At 46.6% G+C, this 19,784-nt stretch overlaps 1 protein-coding gene across 1 annotated transcript; it reads right to left on the bottom strand.

Annotated features, from left to right (window-relative positions):
- Positions 1-2,141: 2,141 nt before the first annotated feature.
- LOC121003418 (glutathione S-transferase P 1-like) lies at positions 2,142-13,289 on the bottom strand. Its single transcript, XM_040435260.1, has 7 exons — positions 13,274-13,289; positions 9,101-9,136; positions 8,416-8,522; positions 3,646-3,733; positions 3,212-3,315; positions 3,031-3,138; positions 2,142-2,371 (listed from the first exon to the last, which is right to left on the bottom strand). Coding segments are annotated over exons 1-7 (633 nt in total). The 5' UTR covers positions 13,275-13,289; the 3' UTR covers positions 2,142-2,182.
- Positions 13,290-19,784: the final 6,495 nt, after the last annotated feature.

Raw genomic sequence — 19,784 nt, 5'->3', positions numbered from 1 at the left:
ACTACCAAAGGGGCCTAAACTAATCTAAACCTAACAGTCAATACTGGTGGGAAAAAAAAGTGACAGTTTACACTGATCACTTTTTTCCCCCCTTTCACTAGTAATTGACAGGGGTGATCAAGGGGTTAATTGGGTGATGGGGGTGATCTGGGGCTAAATGTGTTGTGCTTGGTGTACTCAGTGATATGTGCTCTCTGCTGGGACCAACCAACAAAAAGGACCCAGCAGAGAGCACAGAAGCCATTTAACACATTATATTTATTTGCAATGATCATTGGCTGGCTGGCTGGCTGGCGGCGAACTTCTCCTGTAACTTTTACCAGCCGGCTATGCGCGTAATCTCACGCCTACAAAGAAACCGACCGCCCGCAGGACGCATCCCTGCGTTAAGCGGTCGGGAAGAGGATAAAGTGTAACTGCCATTCTATTTTTGTAATATACTTTACTGAAATTGTACATTAGAAAAATAGCACATTTTGAGCCTCAGCAACGCTCCTGTCTTCTGTTTACATAACAGTCAGTGGTAGCAAGTCTCCACAGTTACGTAAACCGAAGCGCTCACCCGAGCACAGTTGCCCCTTCAAACAGCTGATTGCCAGGGGTGCTTAGAGTTTGGACAGCCACCTATCTGATATTGATGACAGGTCATCTATATCATGAAAACATAACCCCTTTAAGTTGGACTAACCATACTCCATGCATTCAGCACCAGTCATTACATTCACACATAGAAAGTTTCATTCAATTCCAACAACTCCTTGATACGTTACTCTGGTTAACGAGTGTACATTAAGATCTACTAGACACATTTACTTGCAGACCTTTGGTTTATGAGTGTCCAAAGAAAATGACTCAACTTCTGCTTCCGATTAGTTGGCAGGCTGTGCATCACACCATAGTAAGGTCAGTCTCCCACAACTCCCTCAAAACTTGTTACCTGCAGTGAGGGAAAGCAAGTACAGCTTCTGTGCATGCACAGATGAGCAGGTACACATGCTGCAATGAAGAGGGATACAAGGAGATGCATTGTAAAACAGTAGGTGCAGCTCTCCACCTGCGTGCCCACCGGTGATGCAGGTGGAAGTTCCCTACAGCAAATGCTTTTATAAAGTGCAAAGTGATGGGGGGGGGGGGGGGGGGGGGGGAATTCACCAACTTTTTAATGACATTTTCTGAGATTACATTTAATGACCTATATGTTTATGCACATAAGATCTTCTTAACGAGCCAGTTATATTAGTGTGAAAACCCGCTTCAACACAAAAAAAGATATTTAATCAGCACGGCAAACTCCAGTCCTGTGGGCTGTTCCACGCGAGATATGGACGCAGGAGGACCAGCTCTTCACTTCGCTGGAAGACAAAGCCAGTGCTTGGTACTCATGTCACACTTTTTTAAATAACGCCTGCACACCCACCCCTCTTCTACTATGGAGCTCATCAAAATGCTACAGTCTCCACCCTGGACAGGCGCAGTCTCTACATTAGTATGTCGGCTGTCCCCACTCCACACCCCATTATCCTTCCACTATACGCCTTGTGGAAAGTTGTTTTCTTTATGTCTTGGCGACCCTTAGACTGACCTACGTAGCACCGATAGGATCGCATAGCATTATATTGATTTATGATGTACTGTCTAACACTAACATAATGCTGTAGGTCAGGACGAGAGCCCTCAGACGCACACTGCAAGTTCAATGCACTGAACTCGCTCATGTGAAACCAGCCTAAGGGCCCATGCACATGTGTATTTTGCGGTCCGAAACAAAACCACATCCGCGTTGGATCCGTATTTTTTGCAGATCATTGTAAGAATGCCTGTCCTTGTCAGTTTTGCAGACATGTTTTTTTTTGCAGAACGGAATGCACACAAGTCATTTCAGGTTCAGGTAAAAAGGTGTTTGACACCCGATCTAAATCCATTCAGGGAAAATTAAAAAACATACATACCACCACCTATTTTATTTTTCAACAATCCAGGAGAAACCAGTAATAACTATTCACAGCTTATATCTAGTAACAACCTACAGTTACATGGATTGTAAAACTATCAGAGGTGCCAATAAAATTCTCTTTAGGACACAAGGAGAGTGGCAGTAGGCACATCTACGTACATTACTAGATTCTGATTTTACGGTTTTATTGTAGTCTGGATTCATAACCTTTTCCACTTTCCTCAATGCTCACTGCTTGCCATTGCCATTGATTGGTCTCTTCTTGTGGGCATCACTGGAGAGATATGCTTCAAGCTTGGGACGGCTACTAATGCGTTTGACATAGGCACAGAGGAGTGGGAAGCTTGAAAGGCAGTCTGGTGCCAGAACAAGATGGTTGTGCAGAAGATCCACCAGGTTGTAATCGGCAAAGGAAATCTACAAAGCAATAGGGAAATAATGCAATTAGGTATCACAACTTTAGGAGTCAACGACTTAATGGGTATTCCGGCCCAACCAGTTGCTCCGTTCATTTCAGGAGGGTACAGGCCCCCCCCACCCCCCTGCATTTCTTAATTGTTCAAGTCACCCTGAATTCATGGTCAGTTCGCAGAAAGGTCTATGAAGAGGGGAACCAGTATGGAGAACATAATACAAGTAATGAGCAGATTTACTGTCAGCTGGACTATTAAACAATGAATGGCCCTGATAAGTGAAGGAGGCATTTCTCTATCTCTAACATATACATTTCTCCTCCTCACTTGTACTATGGATTTATACTAAGTTATTTATAAGACAAGGTACACGTCAATGCGTTTCCATGGTAACAGACTACAAACAATCATCCTGCTGTCATACAGTTTTCCATGTGTCCCTTACTTGCTGCTAAAGTACTGGAGCAACAAAGTTGGTTGTGAAGGTGTGCACAGCTTTTAGATCTTTATGAACACGAGTATTCCTATGTGGACTTTCCATTTCTTGCAGGCTCTCTAACAGCAGCCTGTGTCAGTGACAATTACTTTTTTTAAAATCAATTTTCAGATCAATAGCCTGTCAATTAAATAGTCCTAGTATAACTAAAGCAAATCACTACTCACATGAGCTCCTACCACAAACCCCTTCCCCTCATTATTAGAGGCAAGCAGACGTTCAAAGTGACCAAGGTCAGTGGGCAGAGCCTTAACGTAATCATCTTTTCCATTCTCCTAAACAAAAAAGGAAACATGAATCTTCTGAAGAGGAAGACATTTCTCTGTCAGACTTCTGGGTGTCACTCACATAGTTCTGATAGATCATCTTCAAATACTTAAGCCGAAGATCCTCCACTCCGTCATTAACCATGTCTATGAGGCTTGCCTCACGAGGATTTTTCCCATACAGATCTACAACCCAATCATAGTTCAGAATTAGTAAATATATGCAGAGGGATCCACATGCTCAATACATGAAAGAATAAAAGAAGCTCCGACACCCGAGTTGCTCCTGATCCCCCAGTCATGTGGATTCAAACATCTGGCAACGGGGTGTGGGAAACAGCCAATAGCAGGCCATGACGGGGACTAGCCTCCCTAGAGTCACCAGGAGATGCAGCTGTGCGGGGGATCAGGAGCGGTGCAGGTGCTGGGGAGGTGGGCAAGTATAATCTATACGAGGGGCCTGGGCATGGGGGGGGCATATGTTAGACTTTGTATAACCCCTTTAAGTTGTAATACCATGATTCCTGGCAAGAAGGCGCAACATGGCATTGGACTGATACAGAGTGAAGTCTCCATCTTTAAATCCTGGAAGTTGGCCATACACCTACAAGGAGAAAATAAGACAAGGAACTGTAAGATAGTTTGACAGCACTGAATGTGTTAACTACAGCAAAATTCCTGGCATCGATGGGATCTGATTGATGCAGAAGACAAAAAAAAAAAAAAAACCTGTGTAAAGAGTACTGGTCAGGTCCCCACATCCACAGTGATGAAAGCGCTCCTTCCATGCATACAATCAATAGGGATGAACGTAGGGAAAATAGAGGAAACATGGGTACTGGAAGTGAAGCATCTAGGGCAGGGGACTGGAACCTTCGGCATGCCAGCTGTTGTGAAACTACAACTCCCAGCATGCTCCAATCATTTCTATGAGAGTTCTGAGAAGAGTAGAGGAAGCATGCATGCTGGGAGTTGTAGTTCCACAACAGCTGGAGTCTCCCTACTCCTGGTTTATAGTATAAGGACAAGAAGGAACACAGGAGAGGTGAGAATTGATGACCAAACCTAATGATAAGCAGGGTGTTCTAGTGGTGATAAATAAGGGCCTTAGACTGAGAACATAATATATTTATTAACATTTAAAAAAATTTACATAAAATTACTCAAATATTAACCACATTCTGGAACGTCCTTTCAGAGATGGCAGCTGCCAAGCGGGTGGCCTGCTGTCAGTGACAGCAGGACACCCCAGAGAGCAGGCAGGGACCATTCCTGTAGGTCCCTGCATACACAGCACTCAACGAGTCCTGTCCAGGCCCGGTGGTGCTGTGACTGCCAGGGGAGTGGAGGAGCTGACGGGTCTTCCACAGATCACGATCAGCCCTGCACTGAGGCCATGACAAACTTGGTCTATAGGGCAGGCAAATACCCGGTGAAACACCTTACCTTCCTTATGGTGGGGGTCATCAATGCATGGAACCAGTTTGTGGTGGTGAGGGGACAAAAAACACAAAACGTATGGTCCCCAGTTTTGCCCCTATGGAGAAACCCTAAACTCCCAGAATTGGCTTCTCTCTCAGACTGAGTTCTGGCTGCAGAGGGGGATTAAATACCTCACCCAATTGTATGATGAGGGGGTTTTTAAGACTCAGCTCTACAGGCCGAATACAATATACCACGCTCATCCCTCTTTAGGTTTTTCCAACTGAGGCATGTATGCGAGTCTCAATTTGGGGTGGGCCCTTTGCGGCTGGAATATGGGGAGATAGAGAAAATTGCCAGGCGAGTAGAACATGGTAAAATGGTCTCTGCCTTCTATGGGACACTAATATCCTATCAACCTTCGCCTATATCTAAAGCTTTCGTCAAATGGAAAGAGGATATCACGAATTGACATGGAGATCGGTGATTTGTGCGCGGGATCAGCCGATTCAGGCTAAGTGGATACAGAGAATATTTTACTCCTGTGCGTCTAGCTCGCATATACAAACTCAAGATATCTGTAACAGATGTGGCATTGGCAAGGGAACGTTAATGCACATGATTTGGGAATGTCCAGTTATTGCAGACTTTTGGGAAGACGTGCACAGATCTCAATTCCAGACTGGATCTCCCGGCAGTTATATCCCCAGAAGTTAGTCTACTGGGCCTTGTCAACGACATTATTCCTACCAAATACACTACAATCCTTTATAGGTTACTACTATTCTATGCTAGGAAGTCCATCCTGCTAAATTGGAAGCCTCCAAAGAGTCCCTCCTTATCCCACTGGACGCCACTCAGCTTTACCCATGTAAAAATGGACCTTTGAAGCTAGGGGTACACCAGACAGGTTTGAAAAGATTTGGGGCCTCTGGTTGAGTGCCAACTCTGTATCGGAATAACTCAGACACAACTCTGGTGTCTGCAGGTTGCTGCCCGAGTGAATGCGGTGTGAATGTCTGACAGCCTTCGATAGCGACCAATTATATCCAGGACAACTAGGATTAAGAGTTAAAGGTGAAATGTACGGTTTCAACATCTTAATGCTACATAAAGCCTTCTCCTGACTGTCAGTTAAGGTAGATGAAAGTAATTGTCCTTTTTATTCTGTTTTGAATGTTATTGTTTTGTTGTTGTAAACTTGGGGGGGGGGGGGGGGGGGGGATACTGAACTCCAGGTGGCAGCCCTACAATCTGCTCTATAGAAGCGGAGGCCCTCTGCCCAGGAAGTAGAGACTGATCTAGTAGAGTGAGCCCTGAACCCTGATGGCAGAACAGCTCCCTTGGATGAGTTTATGCCAAGTAAATAGCTTGCCTTATCCATCCAGCAATAGTCTGGGAAGAAGCAGCAGAGCCCTTCTTAGCACCCTGAAAGGAAATCAACAAACGGGAAGAGGACCTCCAGGGCTGTGTGACCTGCAGATATTGAATTCAACATCTCCCATCTAAACAATGGAACTCCGATTTTTTTTTTTTCTCTTTTTAGAGAAGCACAGAAGGAGGGAAGAACCATCTCTTGGGAACGGTGAAAAGAGGAAGACACCTTTGGCAAAAGAAGGATCAGGAGAAATAACCACCCTAGGCAAGATTTTTAAATAAGGCTGGTCAATGGAAAGAGCAGCAATCTCACTAAGGCCACTTTCACACGGGCGGGTTTTCAGCACGGGTGCAATGCCTGAGGTGAACGCATTGCACCCCACTGAATCCGGACCCATTCACTTCAATGGGGCTGTTTAGATGAGCGGTGATATTCACGCATCACTTGTGCATTGCGTGAAAATCGCAGCATGCTCTATATTCTGCGTTTCACGCAATGCAGGCCCCATAGAAATGAATGGGTGTGCATGAAAAATCACAAGCAAGTGCTGATGCAGCGCGATTTTCACGCATGGTTGCTAGGAGATGATAGGGATGAAAGCAACTCGGACCCCATTAAAGTGTATACACTATTATTTTCCCTTATAACATGGTTATAAAGGGAAAATAATATCATTCTAATAGAGTGCTTACTAAAATGTGGATTGAGGGGGGGGGTTAAAAAAAATAAATAAAAATTAACTCCCCTCATCCAATTGATCGCGCAGCCGGCATAGTCTTCTTGCTTCTTTCAGGACCTATCTTCATTTAGCAGGACCTGCTCTTATGTCAAAGGTCCTGAAAGAAGCAAGAAGACTATGCTGGCTGCGCGATCAATTGGATGAGGGGAGCTAATCTTTATTTTTTTAACCCCCCCTCAATCCACATTTTAGTAAGCACTCTGTATTAGAATGCTATTATTTTCCCTTTATAACCATGTTATAAGGGACTGCAAACAATAACCGACAGCAATTGCGTGCCTACTCGCGCGATTTTCCCCGCAATGCACATGCAACGCATCCGTAGCAAATCCGGGATGCCCGTGTGAAAGAGGCCCAACTCTTCTAGCAGAGGTCATCGCTAGGAGAAAAGCCAGCTTTAGGGAGAGCATCTTATGGGAAATGCTGTCTATTGGCGCAAAAGGATGTGACATCAGGGCTGAAAGAACCAAGTTTAAATCCCAAGGAGGGATCCTATTTCTGCAAACTGGGGATAACTTAGAAACTGCAGTGATGAATCCTTAGGACAGAAAACAGAACTGGAGGTGGAGAGGGTGGTCCCTCTTTTAAAGGGTTTCTGTCACCTTAAAAATGGTATTAAGCTGGCTGACATTAGCGATGTGCTAATGTCAGCTGAACATACCTATACATACCTATATTAGAGCCATCTCACTGCCTGAAGCCATTGAGATTTTTATAATATGCTAATTAGCCTCTAGAAGCGAGGGGGGGCATTGCACCTGCTCCTAGAGGCTGTTTGCCCACCTCTTTTCACACCCGTCTCTTGATTGACAGGGCCAATAGATACTCACACCAGGATGATCCTCCATTTTCCACAACACTAGTGCTTTACTCAGCAGTCTGAGATGTCAGTACTCAAGATACTTGCATTAACCCCTGCTGCACATAGTTACTTTACCTCCAAGGAGGTCACCCCCTGGTCCATTACTGGTTCTGTACACCCTTCCAGCATACAGTCACCACACATCAAGTTTGCAGACTAGACACTCATGCCACCTGTAGGTACAGTAGACTCCTGGTTGCCACTATCTGTTATGGTGACATCCTTGTCATCAACCATGAACTCTAGGAGCACACATGAGCAGTCCCCTCATCTGAATTAAAGGCATTCTGTCACCACTAGTGAGCGTATACAACTGCTCATATGGCACTGTAGGTCTCCTTGAGGGCATTCTAACCAGAACTGTAGAGGCAATCTAAATTTATTTGTGCCCCTAAAAAAAACAATTTCATAAATATGGCAATGAGCTTGAAAGAGTCCAAGGGGCGGAACTTATCGCTCATGGAGCCCGGACGCACCCATTCTTAGAGAGCCCTGCTCCTTCCCTCATCTGCTATTCTTGATGTGCGGACATCACCCTGCCGCAGCAGTAAAAATAATAATCTTGCGCATGAGCATCATCTAGTGCGTTTGCCTGTGCGCGCTGAATAACTCAATAACTGATCTGTGCAGTTTTTGCAGTTGTGTGTATGGAGCGATCTGCAAAATAAGGGCCTAATAGGGGATCTGAACCTGCGCTCCTCTAATCACTCATTCTGTTACTGTAAATCTGACAGGCAGTCTATTAGGGTGAGAGGAAACACTGAATGCAGCAGTATACCAGAGCTGGCATCCACAAGTGATGGAGCGGGCACAGACCCCGATCCCACGCCATCACCTGATCTACATTTTACCATTATACTTTGTCCATGAGGGGTTTCATCTTACCGCAGCTTTCTTCAGATCCCCCTTCTGCCAGTCATCAGACGTTACGACTTCCTCCTTCCATTGAGCTCCCTGGTCAGCCATGAGCATTCGCATAGCTTCACAACGACCTGACAAGGAAATCAAAGAGAAATAACTCACCCCAAACCCCTGCAGACCACAATGCAGTTCTCCCCCAAACGTTACAAAAATGAAAATCCAGTCATCTTCTATTATAGCCTCTTCCTTACAGCAGCCCGATATTCTGACTAGGGCCAAGCTGCAGTACCAGACACGCGTTTGGATGTCGCTCTGTGAGGAATTCTGCCCATTTCACACCAGCGGATGCCGCGCGGGTAATCTGCTGTGTGGAAGACCGCCAAGCCCCGCTCCGGACAGCAGAGACACGGAGCAGTAACATGATTGATAATGCTCCGTGTCTGACCTTTTTACTACAGAATCACGGTGACAACTTTATCTTACCGTGATTCTGTAGTAAAAAGATCAGAGGGGCACGGAGCATTATCAATCATGTTACTGCTCCGTGTCTGCTGTCCAGTGCGGGGCTTGGCGGTCTTTCACACAGCGGATTACCCGCGCGGCATCCGCTCGTGAGAAACAGCCCTTGTAGGTGCAGCTGACCGTAGTAGACCATCAATGTAAAAATGCTTTAAATGGTTTGGTTCTAAGAAAGAAAACCTCTACTTACCTCTGGCATTAAAATAAATGATGGTGTATTCAGGCACTAAAGAGCGAGAAGAGAGACAGGCGGTATTAATTGGTGGTAATGCTACATGACTTCTGTATATGCCGGTTGTTACAAGTTATCCCTAAGGGGTCATGCACACAGCCGTTGTAGTTTTTGTGGTCCACAAAACACAGATACCGGCCGTGTGTTCTGCATTTTGCCAAACGCAACATCCAGCCCATAATATAATTTGTCTGTTTTATGGACAAGGATAGGACATGTTCTCTCTTTTTTTAGGATGCCACACTCGTACGTGGCAGTGCCGATGGCTGACTGAGGGAGTCCCCTTCCTCTGAAACCACTTAGACGCTGTGGTTGCCATCAACTAGCATCTAAAGGGTTAAACTGCCGGGATCAGCGCTTCCACCATTCGGGCAGGACTCCCGCTCTCCACTGTCCAGGAGACCCATGCAGCACTTACATCTTAAAGGGTTTCTACCACCACATTTTGACCTAATTAGCTGTCAGACACTAGCGATCTGCTAGTGTCTGCTCTACCTAACCATGCTATTGTAATTCCTTTCTGTGCAGCGGTTACCCTAAAAAACGTAGTTTTATTGCTATGCTAATGAGCCTCTAGGTGCTATGGGGGCGTCTTTTCAGCACCTAGAGGCTCCGTCCACTCACTATTTCCGCCGCCCAGCGCGCTCCAGCCCCTCTCCTCTAGATGAGAGACTACTTCTCTGCATCTCGGCCGAATTCTCGCACCTGCGCCGTGTGCTTCTGTATTCGGCGCAGGCGCAGTGAAGATGCCGGCACAGGGAGACGATCACTGCGCCTGCGCCGAATACAGAAGCACACGGCGCAGGTGCGAGAATTCAGCCGAGATGCAGAGAAGTAGTCTGTCAATCTAGAGGAGCGGGCTGGAGCGCGCTGGGCGGCGGAAATAGTGAGTGGACGGAGCCTCAAGGTGCTGAAAAGACGCCCCCATAGCACCTAGAGGCTCATTAGCATAGCAATAAAACTAGGTTTTTTAGGGTAACCGCTGCACAGAAAGGAATTACAATAGCATGGTTAGGTAGAGCAGACACTAGCAGATCGCTAGTGTCTGACAGCTAATTAGGTCAAAATGTGGTGGTAGAAACCCTTTAATGACCGCTGTAAAAAGGCGTATCGGCGGTAAGGCAGTTTCCTAATGTTTTTTGCACCCTTGGCAGTTCTGAAATGGCAGCTTTCACTGGGTTTAACGTTCTCCCATAATAAAACATATGACTTTCATAAGCAAGTCTGGCAGCTGTCTAAAGTTAACCACTTCACTGCCAAAGCGCTGATACTACAGGGAGCAGGTGTGTAGGAGAAGCAGCCAAGATGGAGAACAGCCATTGTGAGGAAGACATCCATGGAGAACAGCGTGCGGTGATTTGCCAGAAGCTCCGTTACCCCCTCTGCACAGACCATGAGCAAAAGCGTGAGCGCCATCTAGTGGCTGCTGACATGTAGCTTCCTTGTCGGATGCACTGTACAAGCAAGTACTGGGGGACTTTAGGAGTACAACTGGAAACCATATGACTTCTATTGAACGCAATTTAACCCCTTAAAGGGGTTGCCTAAAAATCTCGGACAACCCCTACAAGATCTTTAAAAAAAAAAAAAAAAATTATATTAACCCCTTACTCCAGCGCCATTCTCTGTGCCACTTCTCTGGTACTCCCACTGCATGTCACCGAGTACCAGGATGTGCCTGGATCCAGTCACTGTCCTCAGCTGTAGACCACCAAGGACAATGATTGGCCAGACGGTCAGGTACAGCAGCAAAGCGCGCTGAAGTAACGGGTGAGACATTATATGGTTTTTAGGTCATGCCTGCTGATGTTAGGAGCGTACATCCCAGCACCACACAGCAGGAGACCAGAAGACCCCCGTTACATCACAGTATTAGGCCCCATGCACACAGCCGTATCCAGAGGCATCCTGCCTTCTCCCCTACGTCCCACCATATGCCTATTTTCCCGCAAAACTGACAAACGTTCTATTTTTTGCAGGCCATGGAATGGACATTGTTGAGGACAGTGCGCCGTCCCCATTGAAATAAATAGTTCTGCATCTGATTGTCCAAAAAATGTGGACCTAAACAGGTCTGCTGCCCAGAGACTGTCGTCCAACTTTCCAGTGCCAACTACAGTCCATAGGAGGGCACAGAGCTGCGTGCTCCTCAAAGCATTCCTAAGGCCTCATGCACACAACCGTTTTTGTCCACAGCGAGCAGCAGTTTGCGGCTTGGATGCAGAACAATTCACTTCAATGGGGCAGCAAAAGATGCGGACAGCACTGCGTGTGCTGTCCGCTAGGGGTGGGTGATATGGCCTAAAATCCATATTGCAATATAATTTTAAGCATGTGCAATATATATCGTGATATATTGTTTTCTATATTGGGGGGGGGTGTTTAAACGTTTTTTTACTTTATTTAATCACTATTAGCCTCCTTAAGGGCTAGAACCCTTGTCATATTCACCCTAATAGAGCTCTATTAGGGTGAATAGGACTTTACACTCTCCCTGCTGCCCTGTGCCCTGTGCACACAACAGCAGGGAGCTGACCATGGCAGCCAGCCTCTCATGTGCCCCCCAGCCTCTCCCTCTTATCAGCCCCCTCTGGTAACTCAAATCCCCCCTCCCTCCCCAGTATTAATTGGTGGCAATGACCACAGGGTCGTCCCCCCCCCCCCCATTGGTGGCAGTGGGCAGTTCCGATCGGAGTCCCAGCAGTGTAATGCTGGAGATCCGACTCCAGTAGGAGTCACGCTACTGAAGTCCTGGCTGCCATGGTATGTTAGTGAGCAGCATTATACTCACATGTGCCGTGGCCGCCGGGCGCTCCTTCTCATAGGTCTGTACGGCACATTGCTAATGCTATAAGCATTAGCAATGCGCCGCACAGACAGAAGGAGCGACCGGCGGCCACGGCGCACGTGAGTATAATGCTGCTCACTAACATACCATGGCAGCCAGGACTTCAGTAGTGTGACTCCTGGCTGCCATGGTAAGCGACCGGATCCCCAGCATTACACTGCTGGGACTACGATCGGAACTGCCCACTGCCACCAATGATGGGGGAAGGGGGGGACGACCCTGTGGGATATGGCCGGCACATTCATTGGTTGCGCAGTGGCCACAGTCCCTCCTCTCTTCCTCCTACTCTGTTCTCATTGGTGGTCAGCAGCAGCCGCGCACAATGGGGAGAGAGGGACTCCCCCCCTTCTCCACTGTGACGGCTCAGGAGAACATGGTGCGCGCCGAGCGCGCGATCATATTGCAGTCCAGTGATATAGGCAATATGCACAAAATCCATATCATGCCACAAATGTATATCGCATATCGCCTACCCCTACTGTCCGCATCCGCTGCTCCGTTCCGTGGTCCGCAAAAAAATAAATAAAAATTGTATATAACCGGTCCTATTCTTATCCGTTTTGCAGACAAGAATAGGAAGTTATATTAATGGCTGTCCGTGCCATTCGACAAATTGTGGAACGCACAGACGCCATCCGTGTTTTGCGGACCGCAAAACACACAACGGTCGTGTGCATGTAACCTAAGGAAGCTCCACATAAAACTACAAATAAAGCCGTCATATAGCCCCAGCCATTGGCCTAGCAGGGCTGAGTGAGCGCAGGGGTCTCATACTACACAGCCATATGGTGGATATATTCTCCCGAGGAAGCATTTTCCCTCCTATGGTTTCCATTGTGAATGGCAGGGCACAGTAGCACTGACAGGTCTATAGGCACAGCACCCTCTGGACTGCCCCACCATGACACATGCCTGGAGCACAGCGCCCCCTCTAGGTTACATCTGTGTAATGGAGGGCTGGGATCACAGCACAAGTGGCTGCTATAGGCGTCACACCCACTTAAAGGGGAACTCCTGCAGTGGTGAAACAAACTCCAGGAGCTGATGCCGGTGACCACTGTATACACAGCTCATCCTGTACAGCAATGCAAAGTCACCCATGGAAAACGGGACGCAGAAAACTACAGCACTTATCCTTAGTTTCTAGTCCATAAAAGTGTAGGGAGTCTACAGCAGACATCTTCCACTACAGATTCCACTTCCCTCTGATAAGCCGTAAACACCCAGACTCAGCGATAAGAGCCCGCGCCCTATCGTGCAATGCAAGCGCTGAGGCGTCTTACTGTTGTCTTGCGGTGAAATCCTCAGGCACAGGAGTCACAGCCGGAGAACTGCAGCCAGGTGAGGCGGAGACTTTATAGGCGGCGGAGGGGGCGGAGCTGAAGGCGGAGGCAGACTGCGCCTGCGCGGCGGCTCCTGTCAGTCACGGCGGCAGCCTCAGGCTCGGCTCCTCTCACTGCAGGAGGGCAACCAGGCTGTGCTGCCCACCTAGTAAGAGCAAGCCAGGGCGGGGCAGTGGTCTGTGCCCCCCAGCAGCCGCCATCAATCATGCAACAAGGTCTTGCTTACATGAGACAGTTTTGTCGCGTTTTCTTTTTTTAAACAAAATCACTGCGTTTTTTTCTGCTGTTTAAACGATTCTAAAAATTGTGACAAAAACTCTTTAAATACGGCTCATGTGAATACACTACATAGCTATGGGCCATTAAAGGGGTATTCTGCTTGCTAGAAGTTATCCCCTATCCACAGGCTGGGGCATAACTATCAGATCGGTGGGGGTCCTACTGCTGGGGACCCCGTATCTCCTGCAGCCCCCCTGAAATTAAGGAAGTGGCCGGTCACACATGCTGGTGGCCGCTCCATTCACTTCTATGGTAGTTCCGGAGATAGCCGGTACAGCGCTCCACTGTCTCCGGAATTCCCATAGAGATGAATGGATAATGTCTAACAACTGGAATACCCCATTTAACCCTTTTGAGGACCAAGCCATCTTTGACAGAGAGGTTTTTGTTTTTTTCCAACAGTCTTACCTTTTTTTATTTTTTCGGCAGCATAGACATATTAGGCCTTTTTTACATGAGCGAGTTTTCCGTCCGGATGTAATGTGTGCATACCTCCCAACTTTAGAAAATTGTAAAGAGGGACAACGTGTGCATCGCGTGTAGCGCTCCGCTGCAATTTGTTTCATACCAGGCCACGCCTCTAACTCTGCCCAAAGCATAACTATACACACCCATTCCCCATGTGCTCCCTAATAGTAGTTATGCCAATATATGTGCCCCCTTCACAGTAGATATGCCAAGATGTGCCACCTCAGAGTAGTTATGCCCAAATATTCCCCCTCAGAGTAGTTATGCCCAGCGGTGCCCCCTTCATAGTAGTTATGTCAACGTGTGCCCCCTTCACAGGAGGTAAGAAAATCTAACAGTAAATACTCACCTGGTTCCTCCGATGATCACAGCTCAGCTGCAGGCGCTCCCCAGTAGGATACTGTCACACATTGCACTTGCTGTGTAGGAGCAGGGGCACAGAGGGTGATTCCTCTGCTCCTCCTACACAGCCAGTAGCGAGATGTGTAATACCTTCCCTCCAGTTCTACTGTTAAATAGGTTGTCCTCTTTATACTACTGATGATCTATCCTCCGGATAGGTCATAAATGTCAGATCAGCCGTGGTCCTCCGACACCCCCGACGATCAGCTATTTGAAGAGAGGGCAGCGCTCATATGAGAGCTGCCCTCTCTGATCTGTTCACCTGCTCGCCGTAGGATTTGCAGTGATGAGCAGGTAAACAGATCAGAGAAGGCAGCACTCATACAAAAAAAAAAAAAAGCGGACAACCCCTTTAACTCCTTAAGAACCGGGTTCATTTTCGCCGTATTTAAAACTTAAGCAAATAAAAAAAAGTATATATATGAGGTATCGCCGCGTCCGTAAGAACTTGCTCAATAAAAACATCACATGATCTAATCCCTGAGGTGAACACCGTAATTTTTTTTAAAATAAATATGGTGTAAAAAAAGCCATTTTTTGTCACCTTACATCACAAAAAGTGTAATAGCAAGCGATAAAAAAGTCATACGCACCCCAAAATAGTGCCAATCAAACCGTCATCTCACCCTGCAAAACATCATACCCTACCTAAAATAATCACCCAAAAACTGAAAAACTATGGCTCTCAGACTATGGAGACACTAAAACATGATTTAAAAAAAAAAAATGAAATCATTGTGTAAAACTTACATAAATAAAAAAATGTAGACATATTAGGTATCGCCGCGTCCGTAATAAAAAAATAAAAACGGTGAAAAAAAGCCATTTTTTGTCACCTTATATCACAAAAAGTGTAATAGCAAGCGATCAGAAAGTCATATGCACCCCAAAATAGTGCCAATCAAACTGTCATCTCATCTCGAATAAAATGAGCCCCTACACAAGACAGTCGCCCAAAAAATAAATAAAACTATGGCTTTCAAAATGGGGAGACACTAAAGAATCATTATTATTTTTTTTATGCTTTGTTATGTAAAACTGAAACAAATAACCAAAAAAAGTAGTGATATTTGGTATTGTCGCGTCCATGACAACCTGCTCTATAGAAATACCGCATGATCTAACCTGTCAGATGAATGTTGTAAATAAAATAAAAATAAAAACGGTGCCAAATCAGCTATTTCTTGTTACCTTGCCTCACAAAAAGTGTAATATAGAGCAACCAAAAATCTTGTTACCTTGCCTTACAGCCTCTCCGAGAGGTGTATTTCCCCTGTAACTGGGACTACTATGTCAGTCCCAGTTAAAGAAGAAATCAATAGTGAAAAAAAAATTAAATAATTGAAGTTAAATGTCCCCCAGAGGTCTTGTATGACCTTATGGGAAACGCAAAGTGTAAAAGTAAAAATTTAAAAATAAAGTGTTTTATTACAAAAAAGTTTCACATGTAAAAAAAAACTCCCCAATTAAGTACCGTATATACTCGAGTATAAGACGAGTTTTTTGGCACATATTTTTGTGCTCAAAAAGCCCCTTCGTCTTATACTCGAGTCTAGGTCTGTATTATGGCAACTTACATTGCCATAATACAGACCAACAGTGGCGTAGCTATAGGGGTCGCAGCGGTCGCAATTGCGACCGGGCCCCTAAGTCAGGGGGGCCCACGGGGCCCCCCAGGAGATAATGAGTAAAGCCCTGGATTATTTATTTTGATATCTTACTCTGTTTTAGCTCCGGTAATAGCAGGCAGTGCGGGGGGCGGCGCTCACTCACTGACGTCACGCGCCTGCGCCGCCTAGTGGGAGAAGCAGGCGCGTGACGTCAGTGAGTGAGCGCCGCCCGCCCGCACTGCCTGCTATTACCGGAGCTAAAACAAAGTAAGATATCCAAATAATCAGAGTAAAGAGCTCAGCAATGAGCAATGATTAAAGTTAAAGTAGTTACTGATTATTTTATAAATATACTGCTGTGAGCGTCGGGGAGGGGGATCTGTGGATGGCACTGTAGGGGGATCTGTGGATGGCAGTGCCATCCACAGATCTCCCCCCTAAACAGTGCCATCCACAGATCTCCCCCCTAAACAGTGCCATTCACAGATCCCCCCTAAACAGTGCCATCCACAGATCCCCCCTCCCCTAAACAGTGCCATCATGGCACTGTTTAGGGGAGGGGGGATCTGTGGATGGCACTGTTTAGGGGGGATCTGTGGATGGCACTGTTTAGGGGGGATCTGTGGATGGCACTGTTTAGGGGGAGATCTGTGGATGGCACTGTTTAGGGGGGAGATCTGTGGATGGCACTGTTTAGGGGGGAGATCTGTGGATGGCACTGTTTAGGGGGGAGATCTGTGGATGGCTCCCTGTATTTAATGCAGAGTGTGTGTGTATATAATGCACACACTCTGCATTAAATACAGGGAGTCAGAGTCAGACTCCCATCAATCTGAGTCACCCTCTTGCAGATGTGTGTATATAATGTAGAGTGTGTGCATTATATACACATACACTCTGCATTATAGCTGCATTTCCCACCCTAGTCTTATACTCCAGTCAATAATTTTTCCCATTTTTTGGGGGTAAAATTAGGGGCCTCGGCTTATATTTGGGTCGGCTTATACTCGAGTATATACGCTACTTCGCACGCATTTGGGCCCCTAAAATGCCAGGGCAGTATAACTACCCCACAAGTGACCCCATTTTGGAAAGAAGACACCCCAAGGTATTTCCTGATGGGCATAGTGAGTTCATGGAAGTTTTTATTTTTTGTCACAAGTTAGTGGAATATGAGACTATGAGAAAAAATAAAATAAAAAATCATCATTTTCCGCTAACTTGTGACAAAAAATAAAAAGTTCTATGAACTCACTATGCCCATCAGCGAATACCTTAGGGTGTCTACTTTCCGAAATGGGGTCATTTGTGGAGTTTTTCTACTGTCTGGGCATTGTAGAACCTCAGGAAACATGACAGGTGCTCAGAAAGTCAGAGCTGCTTCAAAAAGCGGAAATTCACATTTTTGTACCATAGTTTGTAAACGCTATAACTTTTACCCAAACCATTTTTTTTTTTTACCCAAACATTTTTTTTTTATCAAAGACATGTAGAACATTAAATTTAGAGAAAAATTTATATATGGATGTCGTTTTTTTTGCAAAATTTTACAACTGAAAGTGAAAAATGTCATTTTTTTGCAAAAAAATAGTTAAATTTCGATTAATAACAAAAAAAGTAAAAATGTCAGCAGCAATTAAATACCACCAAATGAGAGCTCTATTAGTGAGAAGAAAAGGAGGTAAAATTCATTTGGGTGGTAAGTTGCATGACCGAGCAATAAACGGTGAAAGTAGTGTAGGTCAGAAGTGTAAAAAGTGGCCTGATCATTAAGGGTGTTTAAGCTAGGGGGGCGTGTCGGCGATCGCAGCAAACCGCAGGTCAATTCAGACCTGCGGTTTGCTGCACTTTCTGCAGTTTCTGATCCCCGGAGTGATTTTATGGCGGCGGGTGGTGCAGGGGTGCCTGCACCCCTGAGTGATTTTATGGCGGCGGGTGGTGCAGGGGGGGGTTGCGGGCAGTGCGGGAGGTGGGCGGTGCGGCAGGTGGATTCGCGATCCCCCACCCGCCTCCTCTTGAATAATCATTGGTGGCCAGCAGGGCCATCTTTAATATTCATTGGACCCTGGGCAAGAATTTACTTGGGCCCCCTGGATCCCCCCCCCCCCCGCACTTTGCTGTACTTGCTATACAGCAGCACTTACCTGTCACGTCCAGGGCCTCCAGGTGACGTCTCCTCTCTGTCATCATCTTCTCTGTAGATATTCTCTCTCATCATCTTCTCCACTCGGTCTGCACAACTTCTCTCAGCCGCCTCGTCTCTGCAGAGTGTGACACACAGACATCTTAGCTTCCTCACATTCTATCATTATCCCCCAACTGGAGTCCCCACAGTGTTATCCTGCTGCTTGCTGTGCCCCCCCCCCCCCCCCCCCCCCCCCCCCCCCCCAGGCGTGTAGCTATAGAGGGTGCAGAGGTAGCAGTCGCTACCGGGCCCAGGAGCATGAAGGGGCCCAAAGACCCTTGTGCCACATAAGACACACAAAGCACTGAGGGAAGGGGAGCCCAAGCTGAACTCTTGCACCGGGGCCCATGAGCCTTTAGTTACACCCCTGCCCCCCCTCCCCAATACCCCCAAATACTAACCTGAAAAAATATTACTGCCCCCCATAGTAATAGTGCTCCTCATAGTCCCACCAATAGTAATTCCCTTCTATAATGCCCTCATTAGTAACACTGCCCCAACCGTGATAATGCTCCTCAACAATGCCCCCATTATTAGAAGAGCCCTCCCATATTAATAATGCCCTCACAGAGCCCCCCAGTAGAAATAAGGCCCCCTATTGTTCCCCCAGTGGTAATAAAGCTCCCTACAGACCCCTCAGTAGTAATAAGGCCCCCATAGTGCGCTTAGTAGAAATAAGGCGGATCTATAAGACCCTCCTATAGAGCCCCAAGTAGTAATAAGACCGCCTATAATGTGCCCTGGATCTGCAGTGCCCCCTGCAGTTATAATCCTCCCTCCACCATACAGTCCATACATGTAAATAACATCACCTCCTCCCCAGCCGCCTCCAACGCACAATCCCATGTATACATCACCCCCTAAGGCTACTTTCACACTTGCGTTCGTGAGGATCTGTCCTGTACTTGTACAGGATGGATCCGCACCGATAATACAAACGAATGCATCCGTTCAGGACCGATTCGTTTGAATTTTTAAGTCCCAATACGGATCCGTCCTGACTTACATTGAAAGTCAATGGGGGACGGATCTGTTTACAATTGCACCATTTTGTGTCAATGCAAAGGGATCCGTCCCCATTTACTTACATTGTAAGTCAGGACGGATCCGTTTGGCTCCGCAAGGCCATGCGGACACAAAAACGCTGCTTGCAGCATTTTGGGGTCCGCCTCCAAAACGGAATGGGGGGCCGTACGGAGCCGAACGAATGTATTCTAAATGGATCTGCATCCATTCGGAATGCATTGGGGTTAAACTGATGCATTTGGGGCTGCTTGTGAGAGCCTTGAAACGGATCTCACAAGCGGATCCCCAAACGCAAGTGTGAACGTAGCCTAAACATTAAGTCCCATGTACATAAACATCATTCCCCCCCACCATCCACTTTCAACATACAGTCCCATGTAAATAACATCACTCCCTCCCCCAGCCACCTCAAGCACACAGTTCCATGTCAATAACATCCCTCCCTTCAGCCCTAACATACAGCTCAGTTAAATAACTACAA

This window comes from Bufo bufo, chromosome 6 (assembly GCF_905171765.1).
Source record: "Bufo bufo chromosome 6, aBufBuf1.1, whole genome shotgun sequence".
NCBI lineage: Eukaryota > Metazoa > Chordata > Amphibia > Anura > Bufonidae > Bufo > Bufo bufo.
The sequence above is the reverse complement of the archived record's forward strand: the minus strand, read 5'-3'. Positions and strand labels throughout refer to the sequence as shown.